This window comes from Cyprinus carpio, chromosome B2 (genome assembly GCF_018340385.1).
Source record: "Cyprinus carpio isolate SPL01 chromosome B2, ASM1834038v1, whole genome shotgun sequence".
NCBI lineage: Eukaryota > Metazoa > Chordata > Actinopteri > Cypriniformes > Cyprinidae > Cyprinus > Cyprinus carpio.
This window is the reverse complement of record NC_056598.1, coordinates 10,258,274-10,275,583: the sequence shown is the minus strand read 5'-3', so window position 1 is coordinate 10,275,583 and position 17,310 is coordinate 10,258,274. Positions and strand designations below refer to the sequence as shown.

General features: G+C 37.0%; 1 protein-coding gene across 1 annotated transcript in view; it reads left to right on the top strand.

Moving 5' to 3' along the window:
- The first annotated feature begins 3,129 nt into the window (after window positions 1-3,129).
- Window positions 3,130-17,310, top strand: part of bcl2b (BCL2 apoptosis regulator b) — a 40,787-nt gene continuing 26,606 nt past the window's right edge. Inside the window, exon 1 of the mRNA XM_019067767.2 lies at window positions 3,130-4,203. Coding sequence (XP_018923312.1) covers window positions 3,718-4,203 — 486 coding nt within the window. The 5' untranslated portion in view covers window positions 3,130-3,717. The remainder of the gene's footprint in view (window positions 4,204-17,310) is intronic.

Genomic DNA, 17,310 nt, shown 5'->3' with positions numbered 1-17,310 from the left:
TAATTTTTCCCTGGGTCATTCTATTTTATTACACAGAACTTAATTTCTGAACTTATTTGTATTGTTTTCTTTGTATGTATGGACTATTTGGGTTGGTACTGACATCTGGTGACAATTTCATGTTAACAGCACCTTTAGAAAAATGGTGGTTCAATACTTATTTTACCCGCTGTGTATATATGTATATGTATGTATGTATATGTATATATATATATATATATATATATATACACATACAAGCACACACACACACACACATACATATGTAATAATTTGTATTAATATGATTACTTTTAATAATTTTTTAGTTAAGATATTTATGTAAGACTATATATTCATTATTATGCTTGTTTAAAATGCATTCAGTCCTGCCAGCCAATTTAATAGCCTCATAAATATATTTTTTATTGGACCATAAAAGCATGAATTGCACTATTTTAAGTGTATGCTAAAAATAACATACTGGATTTTTCTGTTATACCAAGTGTTGGATGTGTGGCCAGTACGATAATATATATGACATACAGAAGCATCCAACAGACTGAGACATGCTTATATTTAAAAAAAATTGAAATTATCACGTTTCCCAGGAAACAGTGATTGCAAATTTACCATAAATGTCAGTGATTGTTTGCCGTGTTCCCTATTGCTTTAGCACTCAACCCGCATGAACTTCTGATGATCATGTTCTTCAGCATGATTTGAAAATGATCCAAAGAGCATCTGACCCTCTGTACAAAGTAGTTCACATGATCAGTGTCACAAATTTGCTTAGATTAGTGACCTAGAAATAGAAGTGTAGAAGCTTATGCTCAGTATATGATTATGCGAGGATATATATTAATGTTTTATTTTGCATTATTTTTATATAAATTATGTTATTCGAAAAGAAAAAAGAACGGATTAAAAATAATGATGCATCAGAGAAAAGAGCTAAAACATTTAATTATTCGGTTTCATAATGGAAGCCTGTTTCTATCACTTAATAAAAAAAAATTAAAAAAGGTAATTGCGACTTCTTATCTCACACTTTTTCTCGCAATTTTGACTTTACATCTTGCAATTCGGTCTTTTTTCTTAGAATTTCCTTATACAAACTCACAATTCTGACTTTTTTCCTTAGAATTATGTGATATGAACTCGCAATTGCAAGTTATAAAGTCAGAATTTTGAGTTATAAACTCGCTATTCTGAGAACTTAGCCTTTTTTTCTCGTCAGACTTTATAACTCGCAATTGCAAGTTTGTATCTCACAATTCTGAGAAAAAAGTCAGAATTGCAAGTTTATATCTCACAATTCTGAGAGAGAGAAAAAAGTCACAACTGTGAGATGTAAACTCGCAATTGAGAGAAAAAAAGGTCAGAATTGTGAGATAAAAAGTCGCAATTACCTTTTTTATTTTTCAGTGGCGCAAACGGCCTTCCATAGTAAACAGGATGGCAAACAGGCAAAAACTACCTGTGATGCTTTGCCAAATGCTTATACGACTAAAACACCACTGTTAAAAAATGTGAGATCTCAGCATAATCTACATTACTGCACCATTATTCATTAGAAGGATAGCTTTGATCTAAACCAGAAAACTAAATGGATTAGTAAACAAAGATACTATGCAACTACAGTCGTGGCCAAAATTTTTGAGAATTACATAAATATTGGAAATTGGAAAAGTTGCTGCTTAAGTTTTTATAATAGCAATTTGCATATACTCCAGAATGTTATGAAGAGTGATCAGATGAATTGCATAGTCCTTCTTTGCCATGAAAATTAACTTAATCCCAAAAAAAACCTTTCCACTGCATTTCATTGCTGTCATTAAAGGACCTGCTGAGATCATTTCAGTAATCATCTTGTTAACTCAGGTGAGAATGTTGACGAGCACAAGGCTGGAGATCATTATGTCAGGCTGATTGGGTTAGAATGGCAGACTTGACATGTTAAAAGGAGGGTGATGGTTGAAATCATTGTTTTTCCATTGTTAACCATGGTGACCTGCAAAGAAATGCGTGCAGCCATCATTGCGTTGCATAAAAATGGCTTCACAGGCAAGGATATTGTGGCTACTAAGATTGCACCTAAATCAACAATTTATAGGTTCATCAAGAACTTCAAGGAAAGAGGTTCAATTCTTGTAAAGAAGGCTTCAGGACGTCCAAGAAAGTCCAGCAAGCGCCAGGATCGTCTCCTAAAGAGGATTCAGCTGCGGGATCAGAGTGCCACCAGTGCAGAGCTTGCTCAGGAATGGCAGCAGGCAGGTGCGAGCGCATCTGCACGCACAGTGAGGCCAAGACTTTTGGAAGATGGCCTGGTGTCAAGAAGGGCAGCAAAGAAGCCACTTCTCTCCAAAAAAAACATCAGGGACAGATTGATCTTCTGCAGAAAGTATAGTGAAAGGACTGCTGAGGACTGGGGAAAAGTCATATTCTCCGATGAAGCCCCTTTCCGATTGTTTGGGGCATCTGGGAAAAAGGCTTGTCCGGAGAAGAAAAGGTGAGCGCTACCATCAGTGCTGTGTCATGCCAACAGTAAAGCATCCTGACACCATTCATGTGTGGGGTTGCTTCTCATCCAAGGGAGTGGGCTCACTCACAATTCTGCCCAAAAACACAGCCATGAATAAAGAATGGTACCAAAACACCCTCCAACAGCAACTTCTTCCAACAACCCAACAACAGTTTGGTGAAGAACAGTTCTCCAAGAAGTTATTATGAAAGAATGGGTTGCTATCAGTCAGGATTTGGCCCAGAAGTTGATTGAGAGCATGCCCAGTCGAATTGCAGAGGTCCTGAAAAAGATGCAAAAATGTCATGTAATTGTCGATAAAAGCCTTTGAAACGTATGAAGTGCTTGTAATTATATTTCAGTACATCACAGAAACAACTGAAACAAAGATCTAAAAGCAGTTTAGCAGCAAACCTTTTGAAAACTAATATTTATGTAATTCTCAAAACTTTTGGCCACGACTGTACACAGTCTTGCTAGTATATTTGCATTTTTCCATGGGAGTTTATACTAACAAGATCTAACAAATGGGGTTTTATTTATAAGAGGATAAATGTGTGAGTTATTAACAGTATTACTGCAGGAGGAGCACACGCATGAGTGTGAATGAGTGACGCAGCACAGGAAACACCTCTCTGTGCCATGAAGGGGGCAGGCGATCTGTCTGCATATGGAGCGACTGCGCCGAGCAGACGCCACGAAACACTCAACTTACACACACACACAACTGTTCAGCGTTAACCTTTCGCGCAAAGACCGAATTCGACAGCGCACGCCAGCGAGGAAGTCTTTCCTCACACCAGCCGCTCCGCGAGAGAAGAAACTCACTCGGCGAGAAACCTCTTCCGTCTCCCGCAGCTCGGGACTCTTTCACGCGGATAAACGATGACTTGTCGCGCGCGATTCCCACTCAAAACACCGGAGACTTTCTCGCGGCGTGTTTGTTTATTCTGATAGAGAGGAAGATGCTTAAATCCTCTCTTGCATGCCTGGAATTTTCTGCCTGGAACAGAAAGTGGGCGTTTTTCCACACCGAGGCACTGGAGGATTCATGCAACTTGCAGTTTCAAGTGAGGCAACATGCAGTAAGTTCTAATTTGCAGTCATCTAAAGGTTAATAAAATGCGTTGCTGTTCTGCATTGATTTGATGATGCGTCTGGATTCATAAGACCGCACAGATTCTGAGGTTATTTAGAGATATATACAGGTCGAGATGGCACAGGAGAATGTGTATGATAACCGCAGTATAGTGGTGAAGTACATCCACCATAAGCTCTGGAAGAAGGGGTACGTGTGGGAAGTGAACGGACACGATGACAGCGTCTCGAATGGACTGATGATGGAGAGGCAGGAGGACCGCGGCGGCACCCGTCACGACCCGTGCAGCGCCCTCCACACGGTGCTACGGGAGGCTGGGGACGAACTGGAGCGGCTTTATCAGTCGGACTTTGCGGAGATGTCCAAACAGCTGCATATCACGTCCATCACGGCGCAGCAGCGCTTCACCGCGGTCATAGACGAGCTGTTCAGGGACGGCGTGAACTGGGGCAGAATCATCGCTTTTTTCGAGTTTGGAGGGACCGTTTGTGTCGAATGCGTGAATAAGGAGATGACGGCGCATGTGGATAACATCGCAGGCTGGATGACCGAGTATCTGAACGGGCCGCTGCACGCCTGGATCCAGGAGAACGGCGGCTGGGTATGTAATTAACTCAATATATACGCTACTACCGCACGTCCGAAGACGCAGGGTCGCTCGCTCCGCCCCTTCTCCTGCGTTCGAAGCGTTGCGCGCCCTCTGATTGGCCGATAGCGCTGTCCTTTAGAATGCGCCAGGCAATGAGCGGCGGCGATTTGTCACACCCCTCTCACGCCTCCGCGGTGAAGCCGTCGGTAAATGTATTTCCATCGTAGTTTATGCGCATTTTTTCTAATCGGATAAAAAGTGTATCCTACTCAAATGTGCGATAAGTTTTTTTATGCGCATTATTAGAATTTATTCGCATGCTGGCCTTTCCATCCAGCGGTTTTTGATGCGATTCCAAGATGCGCATAAAAATCGGTGGATGACAGCTGCTGTCTGCAGCAGAGCTGAAGGCGTGGCTCTCCTGTGCACAACTTTCAGGAACTGCTGTTGATTCATGCAAACAGGAGGATGTTTAGACTTATACGGCAACCAGTTATATGGGCTCTGATATTTACTCACCAAATCATCTGTTTAATTTGCCCCGGGCTATTCCTGTCCTAAGTGCAATAGTTCAGCTCGTGATGAGACGTGTGTGATATTGTTCAAACAGAGCTGAACTCCAATATTTTTTTTTTTTGGGTAAGGTGTACCTCTAATGTACCTGGGATACCAGGTTAGCGCTGCCAGAATTCTGACATGAGAGTTGTAGTTCAGCACAGAAATGTTGAGATTCTGTGGATTGTGACTGATTCTGTTATTGAGTATCTCTGGTGAAACAGACCGTAACAAAACCCAAGAAGATTCAAAGGTTAAGTTACTGGGTAAATCTTACACAATATTTCCTAAATTTTCACAACTTCTGCAGTCATGCCAACCACCTCCAACGCAACATGGGTATGCAACAAAACAGAAGATACAATACATATATATTGTTTTAATTAACTATAATTCATTTTTTTTTATTCATAATTAACCTCTTTAGTAATATTTTAAAATTAAGACTTTCTAATCATATCTAATCTAAAACCAGCAGGAAGCCTTATAAAGTGGATTGAACATGGTCTATTTTCTAAATGCATGTTATTTATCTTGTTGTGGACAATTCACACTCACAACATCCTCATTATTTCATACAGTTTTTGGTGGCAAGGTTAGTACAAGTACAGTATTAGCAGCCAAAGAGAATAATAACATGACTTAAAGCGAGCGAATTGAAGTTTGTATTTTCTAGCTACATTAAGTATGATTTCATTTTGATAATTTGAGTAAAAAATGGGGGAATTTTTCAGGATGTTTGGTCCCAGTAGGTTAAATATGGCTCATATGGACTTTTAAGATACAGGTAACTATCAAATTTGTTCATAAATCCATTTTAACAGTAATAATGATGCAAGACTTTTCATAAAAATGGACAACATGAATGATTTACAACTCTGATATCACAGAACTGTATTATTCCTACTATTTCAGTAGCATATAGTATGTATACTGTGCACAGTATGCTCATTTTTTTCTCAGATCATCCGTTACATTTACTAAAAAGTGTGGTATGCCCCCAAGATAACACTATGCATGGTACTGCATCCCACAATGCAATGCGCTTGCTTGACTTGACCTTTCATTTCCAGAGTGATGAATGACCTAAAAGCAGAGTGTGGGAGTCTTTGAGGATCATTTTAGAAAACAATTCCATTTAGTGAAAAAATTACACACTTCACCTTTACTGTTGATAATTAGAATAAAAGCACAAAAAATCAAATCAAACATGCCACTAATTAGTTGATGTGACAACAATGTAGTACATGTATCTTAACTAGCATGCCGCTCAGTTTCAGACTTTCCAATTTTGAGGAGGATCTCAGGAGACATACTGCTTTTTTAAATGGTCATTCAGAACATGACCTTTCCATAATGAACCTCCACCCTTGAACGGTGACAAATATAAATGAGTGGGAACTTATGAGCCGTTTCTCAATATGCGTTCTTGTCTGCACTTGCGTTCTTGTGGACTCGTAAAACGTCATCAGTTGTGTCCCAAGTACTGTTCCAATTCAAAGTTCACATCTAGCCAAGTACAGTTCAAATGACTGGATGTGTTTTTGCGCCGCCCTTTTTATCAAGGATGCATCAAGAGGTGACTTGTGCCAAAGACTATAGAATACGTTCCCTGAACTACATTTCTTTGGCTATAAATATGTTTAAATGAAAACGAAAAGAGGCAGTGTGTTTGATATCATATTTCGTCGAATTGTATACATACATTGAAGATAACCGGAGTAGCCAAAGCGAGCTGCTGTTGAATTACGCTGCTGTTTCATTTGCAGGATTTTTGGACTTGCGTCCTCCCGTCCTCAGGAGTTTACACTCCCGGGTCCAATTGTGAAGTCCGAACTACCGAGGACGCAAGTCCGAACTGTGCATACTTGGTATTGAGAAACGGCCCTTGTTTGGTGCAGCTTGGTAAGGTCATCCAGAACGTCCCCTGTTGCATTCAGTCTCCTCATCTCTGTTCTACTACCATAGACCGCAGCATCATTATAGTTAGTCCTAGTTAAAACAAAGACTTAATGTAGATGTGTATAATTCAAAGCACTGTGTCCAGAGAGTATTCATCAATAATTCAAAGGCTGTATTTCATCTTCAAGGAAGAAAAGTTTAACATTCCCCTTGAGTCCTGACCTTTTGAAAGTGGAAACTACTGACACATATCAAAGGATAACACCCTCGCTGATCCCGAAACATCAGCAAAGAGTCCCTCTATTTACGCATTTCTTTCCATTCATGGCTCTGAAATAGACCAGAATGCTTCAGAGAGATGTAACATATGCCTGAGCCACTCTGGCAACTGCTTGCATTATCCAACAGTGGAAATACTGTGAATAAAAGAAACCCTGCTAGCTATTGAAATGACTAAGATTTAGGCTCGTTAACCTTAATGGTGACATTTGGACTCCACCTGACATGCAGTTTTCTTTTGAAAAATGATATGAAAAAAATCTAGCTTAATCTTTAGCCTTCCACCTAGGGTTGCACAAGGTGGAACATTTCCAGAAACTAAACAGGATTTTTGGAAAGTTTCAGAAAATTGTGGAAATTTTTGTGAAGTTTAAGAAATTTTCTGCCAACGCGCCAACTTACACTCTACACACTCTTTACACTTCATTTTGTTGTTGTTATTTTACAGATGAAATGTCCTTGAAATGAATTATAATGTGTGTAATATCACTGCAGCATCCTCATGCTATGTAGGCAATTATTTTTTACACCTGATTTCAAGTAATATCACTGCAGCATCCTCATGCTATGTATGCAATTTTATTTCACTGATGCTGTTGGTTAAGGTTAGAAACTGTATAACCATTGACAATCCTCATGTTGGAGAGATCCTGTTTTACTCACTTGCCCAATGGATCACATTTCGGCATAAATATCATTTAGCTTTTGACATTTCACAGTGCGGAAGTGACTAGAGAAGCTTATAAGTGACAGTAAAAGTCCTGCGTCAGTGTTTGTTCCATGTCAAGGTGTATATGAAATGTCATATCCTCTAAACAATGGGCTGTTGCAGTAGATTAAGTGTTTATTCACTTCCATTCAAACACATGAGCAGAACAGGAATGCAAGCATAATGTGTTTTGCTGTGTACAAAAGTTCATGTTCTCTAACCCGCAGAAGATAGCTGACCAGTAGACTATATAAGCCAGAGAAACAAGAGCACAGCCATCTTTAAACTTCTGTTCTCGCAGTAGTTCTGTAGTATCTTTGTTGTTAGCTAGTGAAGTGGATTTACTTACAGTCGAGTCAACGAAAGTTATCAAGTGCATTGTTATGTTTGAAGCGGATGTCAGAACGGGAAGATTTTAAAACGAGCGGTTCATTCACAAGTTCGTACAATCTTACCTTCAGACTGTGGAAATACAAACAAAAGACAACAAGTGCAGCACTGAAAAGGGGTGGAGCTAAATAAGGTCTATCGAAGATCTAAAATTTAGAGGCTCAACAGAATTTTTTTTATAAATATATAAATTAACAAATAATCAAAAGAAGTGTTAATTCCCCAAATCCATGGGTCATTTTTAATCTATGATTTAAAAAAAAATATAAAAAAATAAATAAATATATATATATATATATATATATATATATATTATATAATATATTAAAGTAGCACATTTTTGTTTTTAAGTAAGTACCATTTAATGTGCTATCATTAAATCATTTATATATTGTATCGGTCATCTGCCACCCTGCTCTTCAGAAATCACACTGGATTAACAAAATTAACTCAAAAATCATAATTTATCATTTATAAAAACAGAAGTTCTAGAGTGTGACATCATATCCTGTTGCCCACATTTGTTGCATTTGACATGACCGCTAACTTGGCTGGAAAGTAAAGATGAACTATCCATTAACTACACTGTCAATCTGAATATGTTAACATTACTAAAAACTATCTTGAAAACGTATTGCCTCAGAAAAATTTAGGTAAGGTTGCGCAATATATTCAGGTTTACTCAGAAGCCAATTTATGAAAACTTGAATATACTAAGTAACCTTGACTAGATTTTTCTGCAGCAATAAGTCAATAAACAATAAGTGCAACTATTTGTTAACAAACGAGGCACAGTGAAAATCCACTAAACGATTGCTTATTTGTAAGCTATAATGACAAGTTAGCTGACTGTGTTATAAAAAGGTTATCATATACTGTAAACATGTTGTTCTGTAATTATTCGTGGGAACAACAGAATTGAGATCACAGTGTCTATTGTGGTTTTCTATAAAAAGAATCAAGTTTACTAGATTGCTCTGACGTGGGCAGCTAGATACTATAAATCCTGCCAGGGTTTATATTTTCCGCCCTGCACTAAAAACAGTGACGGAGGCGGCAGGCTCATTAACCTTAATGATGACATTTGGACAAGCGAGAGCAATGTTTGCACTCTCAAATCAGCCTACCTTCTGTTTCCTGTTTAACACGCGACTTAAAAATAGGTGTCATTTGTGGGTTTATGTTGTTGAGTCTGCTGTCTTCCCCCGTACACTAAAAATGTTCATCTAGCTGCATCACAAATCACTGTGTTTGTTTACCTCCCCGTCTGGATCTCAACAACAAGCTACTGTCTGTATTTTGTCCTGTAATTCACCATGTGCTCATAGACAGTATGCAGAAAATAACACCTTGAGTCATATTCTATGTATTTTTCAGTCTGTTTCAATTATACATTGGCCTGGTGGGATTCATTCGTCCCATGCAGAGTGGTTCCTTTCATCCAGGCCTAGAGGAAATCAGTGGAGTTTTTGCACAATAAAATTTTCTGGATCTTCTGGAACTGAAGGCTGGAGTTAACTAAGAGTCTGACAACAAAATATGACAATCTATTTGTGAAGGATGCCCTCCATCCATACAATGAAAAGGTAGCTGTATATTCTAATTTATAAAGATCCATATTGTGTGTGAGTAAAATTGTGATATCGTAAAGACAAAAATTTGCAAAATTTAATAGGCTTTTATAAAAATTATTCGAAATGTATCACGGTTTCTACAAAAATATGAAGAAGCACAACTGTTTTCAACATTGATGATAATAATAATACGTTTGAGCAGCAAAGCAGTATATTATAATGATTTCTGAAGGATCATGTGATACTGAATGCTGAAAATTCAGCTTTGCATCACAAAAATAAATAACATTTTACAACATCTTAATAGAAAACAGTTATTTTTAATTGCAATAAAATTTCATGTTATTAGTGTTTTTACTGTATTTTTGATCAAACAAATAGTGCCTTGGTGAGCAGAAGAGACTTTTGAGTTGTAGTGTGTATATGTTTATAAGTGCCATTTGTCAATGGTCAAAACAAAATGTTTGGTCAAACAGTAGGTATAGCTATTTTAAAGAGTTACAACCTTTGAAAATTAACACTTAACACTTTGATCCTGGGTTTAACTACCCTATTCTCCTCTAAATTCCTGTTGGAGACCCCTCCCCATTGCACTTCTGTGAACTCTGTGCCAAATGGGCTAGACGTGCATCCTGCAGACTGACGAGGTAATGAGCCCATAGCCCACGTGAGGAGCACCTGTGTTTATTTGTGCGACGTGACAGTAAATGCCGCATGACGTGCTGTGTTGGCAGCTGCTTGGCTCTTAAATTATACACTTCAGCCCACTGATCCAGGTTCAACTGTAGAGGCAGCTTTGCGTGCCATCGGGCCACTCGCAAATAGATCTGCTGTCTGCTGATAATGTGACTTTGCAAATGGAGCCCTGACATTTAGCTGGAGACATTCGCTTGTGTGTCTTTAAAAGGGGGATTATGAGGACTGCCCTTTATAAGTTATTCCTCCATTGAAGTTTGGGCACACCTCTACAGGTGATGGAGGATTAAGAGAGAGCTGGTTTGTATGTTCTCTCCAGTGTCAAGCCTGAATCGTGTCAAGAGGATCATTTGTACATCTATTAGTTGAATTTGTCTCAAATTACTCTTTTCTGTATCTCACATGCACTTTTAGAACTGAATTTGTTTGAAATTTGTATATGTACGGACAAAGAGACAATAAACAGACAAAATAACAAGCTATAATGAACTATAGTCTAAAGGGATGTAGAGCAAAATTTGTAAAAGGAAAGAATGTTTTTCAAGGGAAGAGTGAACGTTTCTGCAAGTAAATGAATACAAAATATTCCAGAGTGATATTTTAGTTGTTTTATTGTGAAAAAGAATATGTAGGTTTCATACATTTGGACTGTTATAAGTTCAAATGAATTTAACTTCCATTCATTCCAGTAATGGTTTATATCTCATGAAAAAATTGTTGCATCACAGTGGTATTGCTGTAGTTTTTATAAAATTTGAAATTTCAGAGAGTTTCTTTGAAGGATTGTAAGTCGCTTTGAATAAAAGCATCTGCAAAATGACTAAATGTAAATATTATGGATATTTGTGTGTGTATGCGGGGGAGGGATGCGATTTTCAAATAATGATAAAATAATACCCAGCGATTTTCTAATATTATTTTTGCTTGAAATGCCCATCCCTAGTATTTTTATGTTTAGTACAGTCAAAAAATACAGCACCTTTGATAAAAAAAGGGTACAGGTACTAATGTGATGTGTCAGCATATGCCAATAATAGTTTTATCTTTAGGAGATGACACCTTTTGTGTCTGTATCACTGGAAAAAATAAACCTATCATATGATGGCCCTGACGCAATTGAAACAAGTTTCATGCCAGCATGGCACCAAATGCCTTTTTTTTTTCTTCCAGGAAAGCGTAGTTGCTAATGTCTGTGTTCTTGTGGTGCCATCAGGTTGTCAGCTTTCTCATGATGTCACTGTGCTGAGGCTCCAGAGTATTCAGTCACATGGCATTTACTGTATGCCAAAAATTGTCAGTATGCAGGTGCCATACGTCAGCAAGTGGTGTTGAGATGAATGGGAATGCTGACGGATACCTCTATCCATGTAAAACTGGCTCCTGCCATTGATTCCATTGTGTGGTTTCATGTTTCACAATTTTCTCATCAGTATGACTCTTCACTTTCAATAGAACAATCAGAACTATTACTGACGAGAACGTCCTGTAGTTCTCATTTCAGATGCTTCTTTGAGAGATTATCATTCTGATTTATTTGCTTAGGGGATGTGAGAGTGGAACAAGAGCCATGCGCAGGAATTGGAGAGCCACTAATGAAAGTTAAGAGTGGAAGAAGTCCTTGGGCTGCCTTTCACGTCACATGTTTCACGTCATGTCCTTCCACACACTGAAAGTGAACCGTAAATGGTTTGTGGAAAATGAGCATTTAGCATCACAATGATGACTTCTGGTTACAGTTGAATTACTCAAATGCTTCTCTTTTGTACCTCTGGAGAATTATGTGTAATTTAAAGTGATATTACACCCAAAAATGAAAACTGTCATCATTTACTCACTCTCTTGTTGTTTCAACCCTGTATAACCTTGTTTCTTCTGTGGAACACAAAAGAAGTCATTGGCCTCACTGATTTTTAAAATATCTTTGTGTCCAAGTCAGTCTTGTAACAATTAGATGTGAAATGTTGGAGTTTGAAATAGGGGTTGACCGATATGTGTTTTTCAGGGCAGATACCGATACGCATTATTACAGATCAAGTAGACCGATAACTGATATTTTGAACTGAGATATATATAGTTTGGAATAAAAATGAAAATTAATGACAAAATTGAGAATAACAAGAGCTCTGACGAAAAACTTTTTTTAAATGCTTTTCAATTATTTTATCGGCATATCGGTTTTGAAAATGACCGATACCGATAACACTAAAAATGCTTAATATCGGCACCGATAATCCATTGACTTCTAGTTTGAAATCTCTTTTGACTGAAGAATTTAGTATTCTTGGAAAACTAAACACAACTTGAAGGTTGAGACATTATTATCTCTTCTGAAACGTTTTCTACAAAGAAAAACCTGAGAAGCAAGAGATTTAAACGTTTAATGTCATTAATATGAGTTTAAAGTTGGCATGAAAGGAAAATTCACCATATTTTCTAAATGAATGTTATACTGTGAACAATACAGTTATGTATATGTCTTTTTTTACTTTTTTGACCTTGTAATGTTTAATCAAAATGTCATAACTTCTCTCTGGTTATGTATGCCAGACTTCTCCAGTCATTTCATCTGTTTAACCCCTACCTCTTGCATGTTCAGATCCGCCTCCATCCAATCAACAACCGATGGACAAAACTAAGTCTCACCCTACATTTTTTTATCTTTTTCAATAAACCATGGTCATCATATTTGAACTTATTTGGAAACTATAAACAAACATAAATTTAGAGTTTCCATTTGATCCAAATCTGTCAGTTCTGCAGCCGTGGTGATAATAACACTAGGTACAGCAACGTTAAGCAGTGAAATGTAATGCTAAAGTGATATAGCACAAAGTACAGTCTTATAAATGTATACAATATATGTATATATATATATATATATATATATATATATATATATATATATATATATATATATATATATATGATTGATAGATAGATAGATAGATTATAATATTAATAACTAATAATGCATCAACACAATTTATGAAAAGGGTTTACCTGGATGTATGTCACAATACCAAAAAAATTTCTTCCATATTGTGAGGTAAATCTATTGTTGTTTCTATTTCATAGCGACTTTAAAATCAGTCAACAGAAAAAATAAGAGAAAAATTAAGAATCTTTCCAGTGGCAAACAAAACAAAAATGACATATAAACAAGACAGTGTCTGTTCTTTCCTCATGAGTAAATGTATACTTTACTCCTATGTGAGAGTTTTCACAATCTCAGTCTAGCCTAACATTCACGATCCAGCCAAGTTTCCCCCTCGTAGGCTCCTCTTACCGGAGCTGCAGTCACTCACCATCTGCCCCATGTTTACACTCATCAGCAGAGTGCTGGTAATCTCCGAAACATTTCCTACTGGCCTAGCCAAAGGGAATAAAGCAGGCGTTCAGCATAACGTCTGTCGCAAGACACAAACAATAATCTGTGTCTCTTTCATGCTTTCTATGTCACCTATGTAATACCGGGCCTAGATGAACTCTGCACTTCAGATGCTTCAGATTTACACCTGACAATTTGCAGCAGAAATGTTGTTGTCCTCTATGAACAAATACTCAGACTAATTCTTCAAGGACAATTTAAAATATTTAAAGCATTCCACCTCAACAGTAAACATGTTTTGCTTCTGGTGCCCTGTCCCTTTAGCAAGTCATGTCCTAATATTGACCTATGCTGCTGACATCCAGTTATGGTTCTACTGAACAGTCTTGTGATTGCAATATGTTAGATACACACAGAGATGCTCGAAGGCTAAAAACATACTCTGTCAGTACACAAACATACATGAAAATATTGCAAGTACAAAGACCCATTTTATAGCCTATATATAAAAGTGATAGTTCATCCAACCACAAAAATTCATCAAATGTTCACACTCATTCCAATTTTACGGAACAAAAAATGATATTTTTAAGAATATTTTTGTTTATGCAGTTAAAGCCAATACGGTCCACAGGTCAGACTGTTGCTATTCTTTCAGTTTATATCTTACAATTTTCTTTTTCTTTACACTTTTTTTCTTGCAAATTCTTAAGGGAAAAATATTGTGAGATAAAAGTTGCAATTACCTTTTTTTATTTATTTTTTTGTTCTGTGGCAGAATCCAAAAACAGAATTGTGAAATGTTAACTAAAAAGTCAGAGAAAAAAGTCATAATTGTGAGATATAGTTTATAACTCGCAATTCTGTGTATATTTTTCGCAGTTCTGACTTTTTTGTAGAACTGTGAGAAACAAAGTCCAAATTGTGAGATGAAAAGTTGCAATTACCTTTTTTTTTTATTTGATGACAGAAACAGCTTCTGTACAAAACAACCACTTCACTAACAAAAACAAAATCTCTAAACATTTCAACAATTTTTCTGATTTAACTTGCTCTGAAAGATTTTTTCAGACATTTGCTTCGACATGATATTAGTTGTCCTGATAGAGAAAACTGACCCTAAAAAGACTATGTGATTATGCAATAATGTGCTCTCAATAGCACCCCTTGTGGCAACATTAAGAATGCAGCTCATACCTGTTAAATCTCTAAGAAGGGATGTGCAATTTGAATCAACTAGAATAATTTTGTGTACTCCCAGAGAGTTCACAAAAAAAAAAAATGTTTTGTCCTTTATATTTATACTATGTGATATAGTTAAGCAATATAGTGCATGCATGAGTGCTGTTTTTCCTGAATATCAGCAGAATACAACAAACATTTCAGATATAATATTGTCAGTTTTGTCTGTTTTTGCTCTGTTTTGCCAATATTGATACTAAATTAGTTTGATTGGTAACACCTCTATAGTGTCCTTTTAATCTAAGTGAATTTATTGATTAAAATAAATAATTTAACATAAAAGATTATGCATATCTAATATGCATAGAAAAATTGCCCTTTAAAGGGGTCATCAGATGCGACATTTGAAAAAAAACACTTTTACAAGTTTTTTGAACTGAAATGTGTGTTGGCATTGGGTGGTGACGTCACACAGACCCAGGCCCTCCCATGAATGTTGATTGACACTAGTGTTTTACCTGAGTGATCTGCCATCAGTCCGCCACTGTTTCGACGCCGGAGTAGATGTAGACGAGAATGTCTCTTAAGCGATTGAGGTGTTCTGTTGTTGGATGTAATAATGAACATAGCAGTCGTTATTTACTGTACAGTTCTGTGTACAACTGTTGGCGAAAGCTAGATTAAAGTGATTATAATGTTTTAAATATTGATATGTTTCTTACAAAAACAAAACAATTCGCTACAGGAGGACTTTGTTCACCCCCCGGAGCTGTGTGAGACATTTTTTTTTATGGATGTGCACTTTTTATTTCTGTTCTTTTGGACTGATGCATTGCAACACCCGCTGAGTGCCATTAAACAGCTTGAAATATCAAAGAGACTTTTTAATCTAACTCCGACTGGATTCGTCTGAGAGAAGAATGTCATATACACCTAGGATGACTTGAGGGTGAGTAATTTATGTGCTAATTTTCATTTTTGGGTGAACTAACCCTTTACGTTGCTTCTCCTGCACCTGTCATGCAGGGTGGACAGAGAACAAAATCTATAAATATGGATTAATAGCAAGCTATCACAGAGTAATCTTGTGAAGGTGGTTACTGTAATGCATTGTTCTCGTACAAAGTGAGCTTTTCTGAGAGCACAATGGTGTGAATGTGTGATAATAGGCGGGTGTTGGTGGAGGCGCTGTCCTGTGTTGTCCCAGAGGTGCTCCACACCCTTCCACAGCATATTTCTGTGCCCTGTCTCTGGAGGATCCTGTTGATCGGAGGAATGTAAATAAATAAAGCAGATGACCTGGGTGTTGCTTTCCTGAGAGGCCTTCCATGGGTGGGAATGTGCATGGACAATCACTCCAGCCAGGTCAACTGGCTGAACTTGTGTGGCTGTTTAAGCACTGTGTGAAACTGTGTGTGTGTGTGTGTGTGTGCATGTGTCATTAAATCTGTGTGTGTGTGTGTGTGTGTGTGTGTGCATGTGAATGCATTCAAATTAATTAGAGCATGTGAACGTGCAGTCAGTCAGTCAGTAATAAACATTAACACCCTTATTAAATAAAGGTTTCAGAAAGGTTTTATGGTTTATTAAAGCATCTATATATAACTGCTTCAAATAGCCCATAACTTCACTTAAAAAAAATAAAAGCATAACTTAAAAAAATTAAAAATGAAATACTGGGAAAACACAAACACACACACACTATAATTCAGATTTATTTTTAAAGCATTTATCACAATAATTTAATTTAATGCAATTTCATTGTGTAACTATTTGCTAATTAAATTAAAATGATTGTGTTAAAGATATTTAATAAATGTTTTAAGTCAACACATTAAATAAAATACATGATGTAAAATCTTTTTGTCTTAAATTTTCTGTGGACCCCTATAGCGCTGGACCCCAGTTTGCAAACCATCAGGTTGGCGAAGAAAAATTACAATGATCCAACTAGGCCAGTCATGAGTATTGTTTACTCGTCTAATGGTTTTTGATCTAATCGCAATTATCTGAAGGAACTGTAAAATATAATACATTTCAATCACATTTTGCCTTTCAAATAATGACAGACACCACAGAATTTAAGGGAATTTAACCTCCCTCAGAACAGCTGAAAAGTGCATCATGATTAATGTGTCTTTCTGGATCATGCCATCTGCAGTGTTTTGGTTTGTGCCAGACTCACACAAAAGTTCATCATCAACAATTGACATGCATAATGGTTGAAAAACTCTCAAGCCAAAGATTATTGGTCCTTAGAGTTTCAAACACATTATATATTAATCAGGGCGTCAAAGATTTCAGCAAAATAAGAAATATTTAAACTTTCGGTGACATGAAACAACAGATGGTCCACACAGAGATCTGTTTGGAAATCTAAAATTGATATTTCCTACTGGCACACTAAAGCAAAGGATATAAATAACCATCTTAAAACAAACATTTTTGAGCAGTACTGCATATTTGAAACCACTCTCAGTAAGCTCCTGTCTGTTGCATCACAG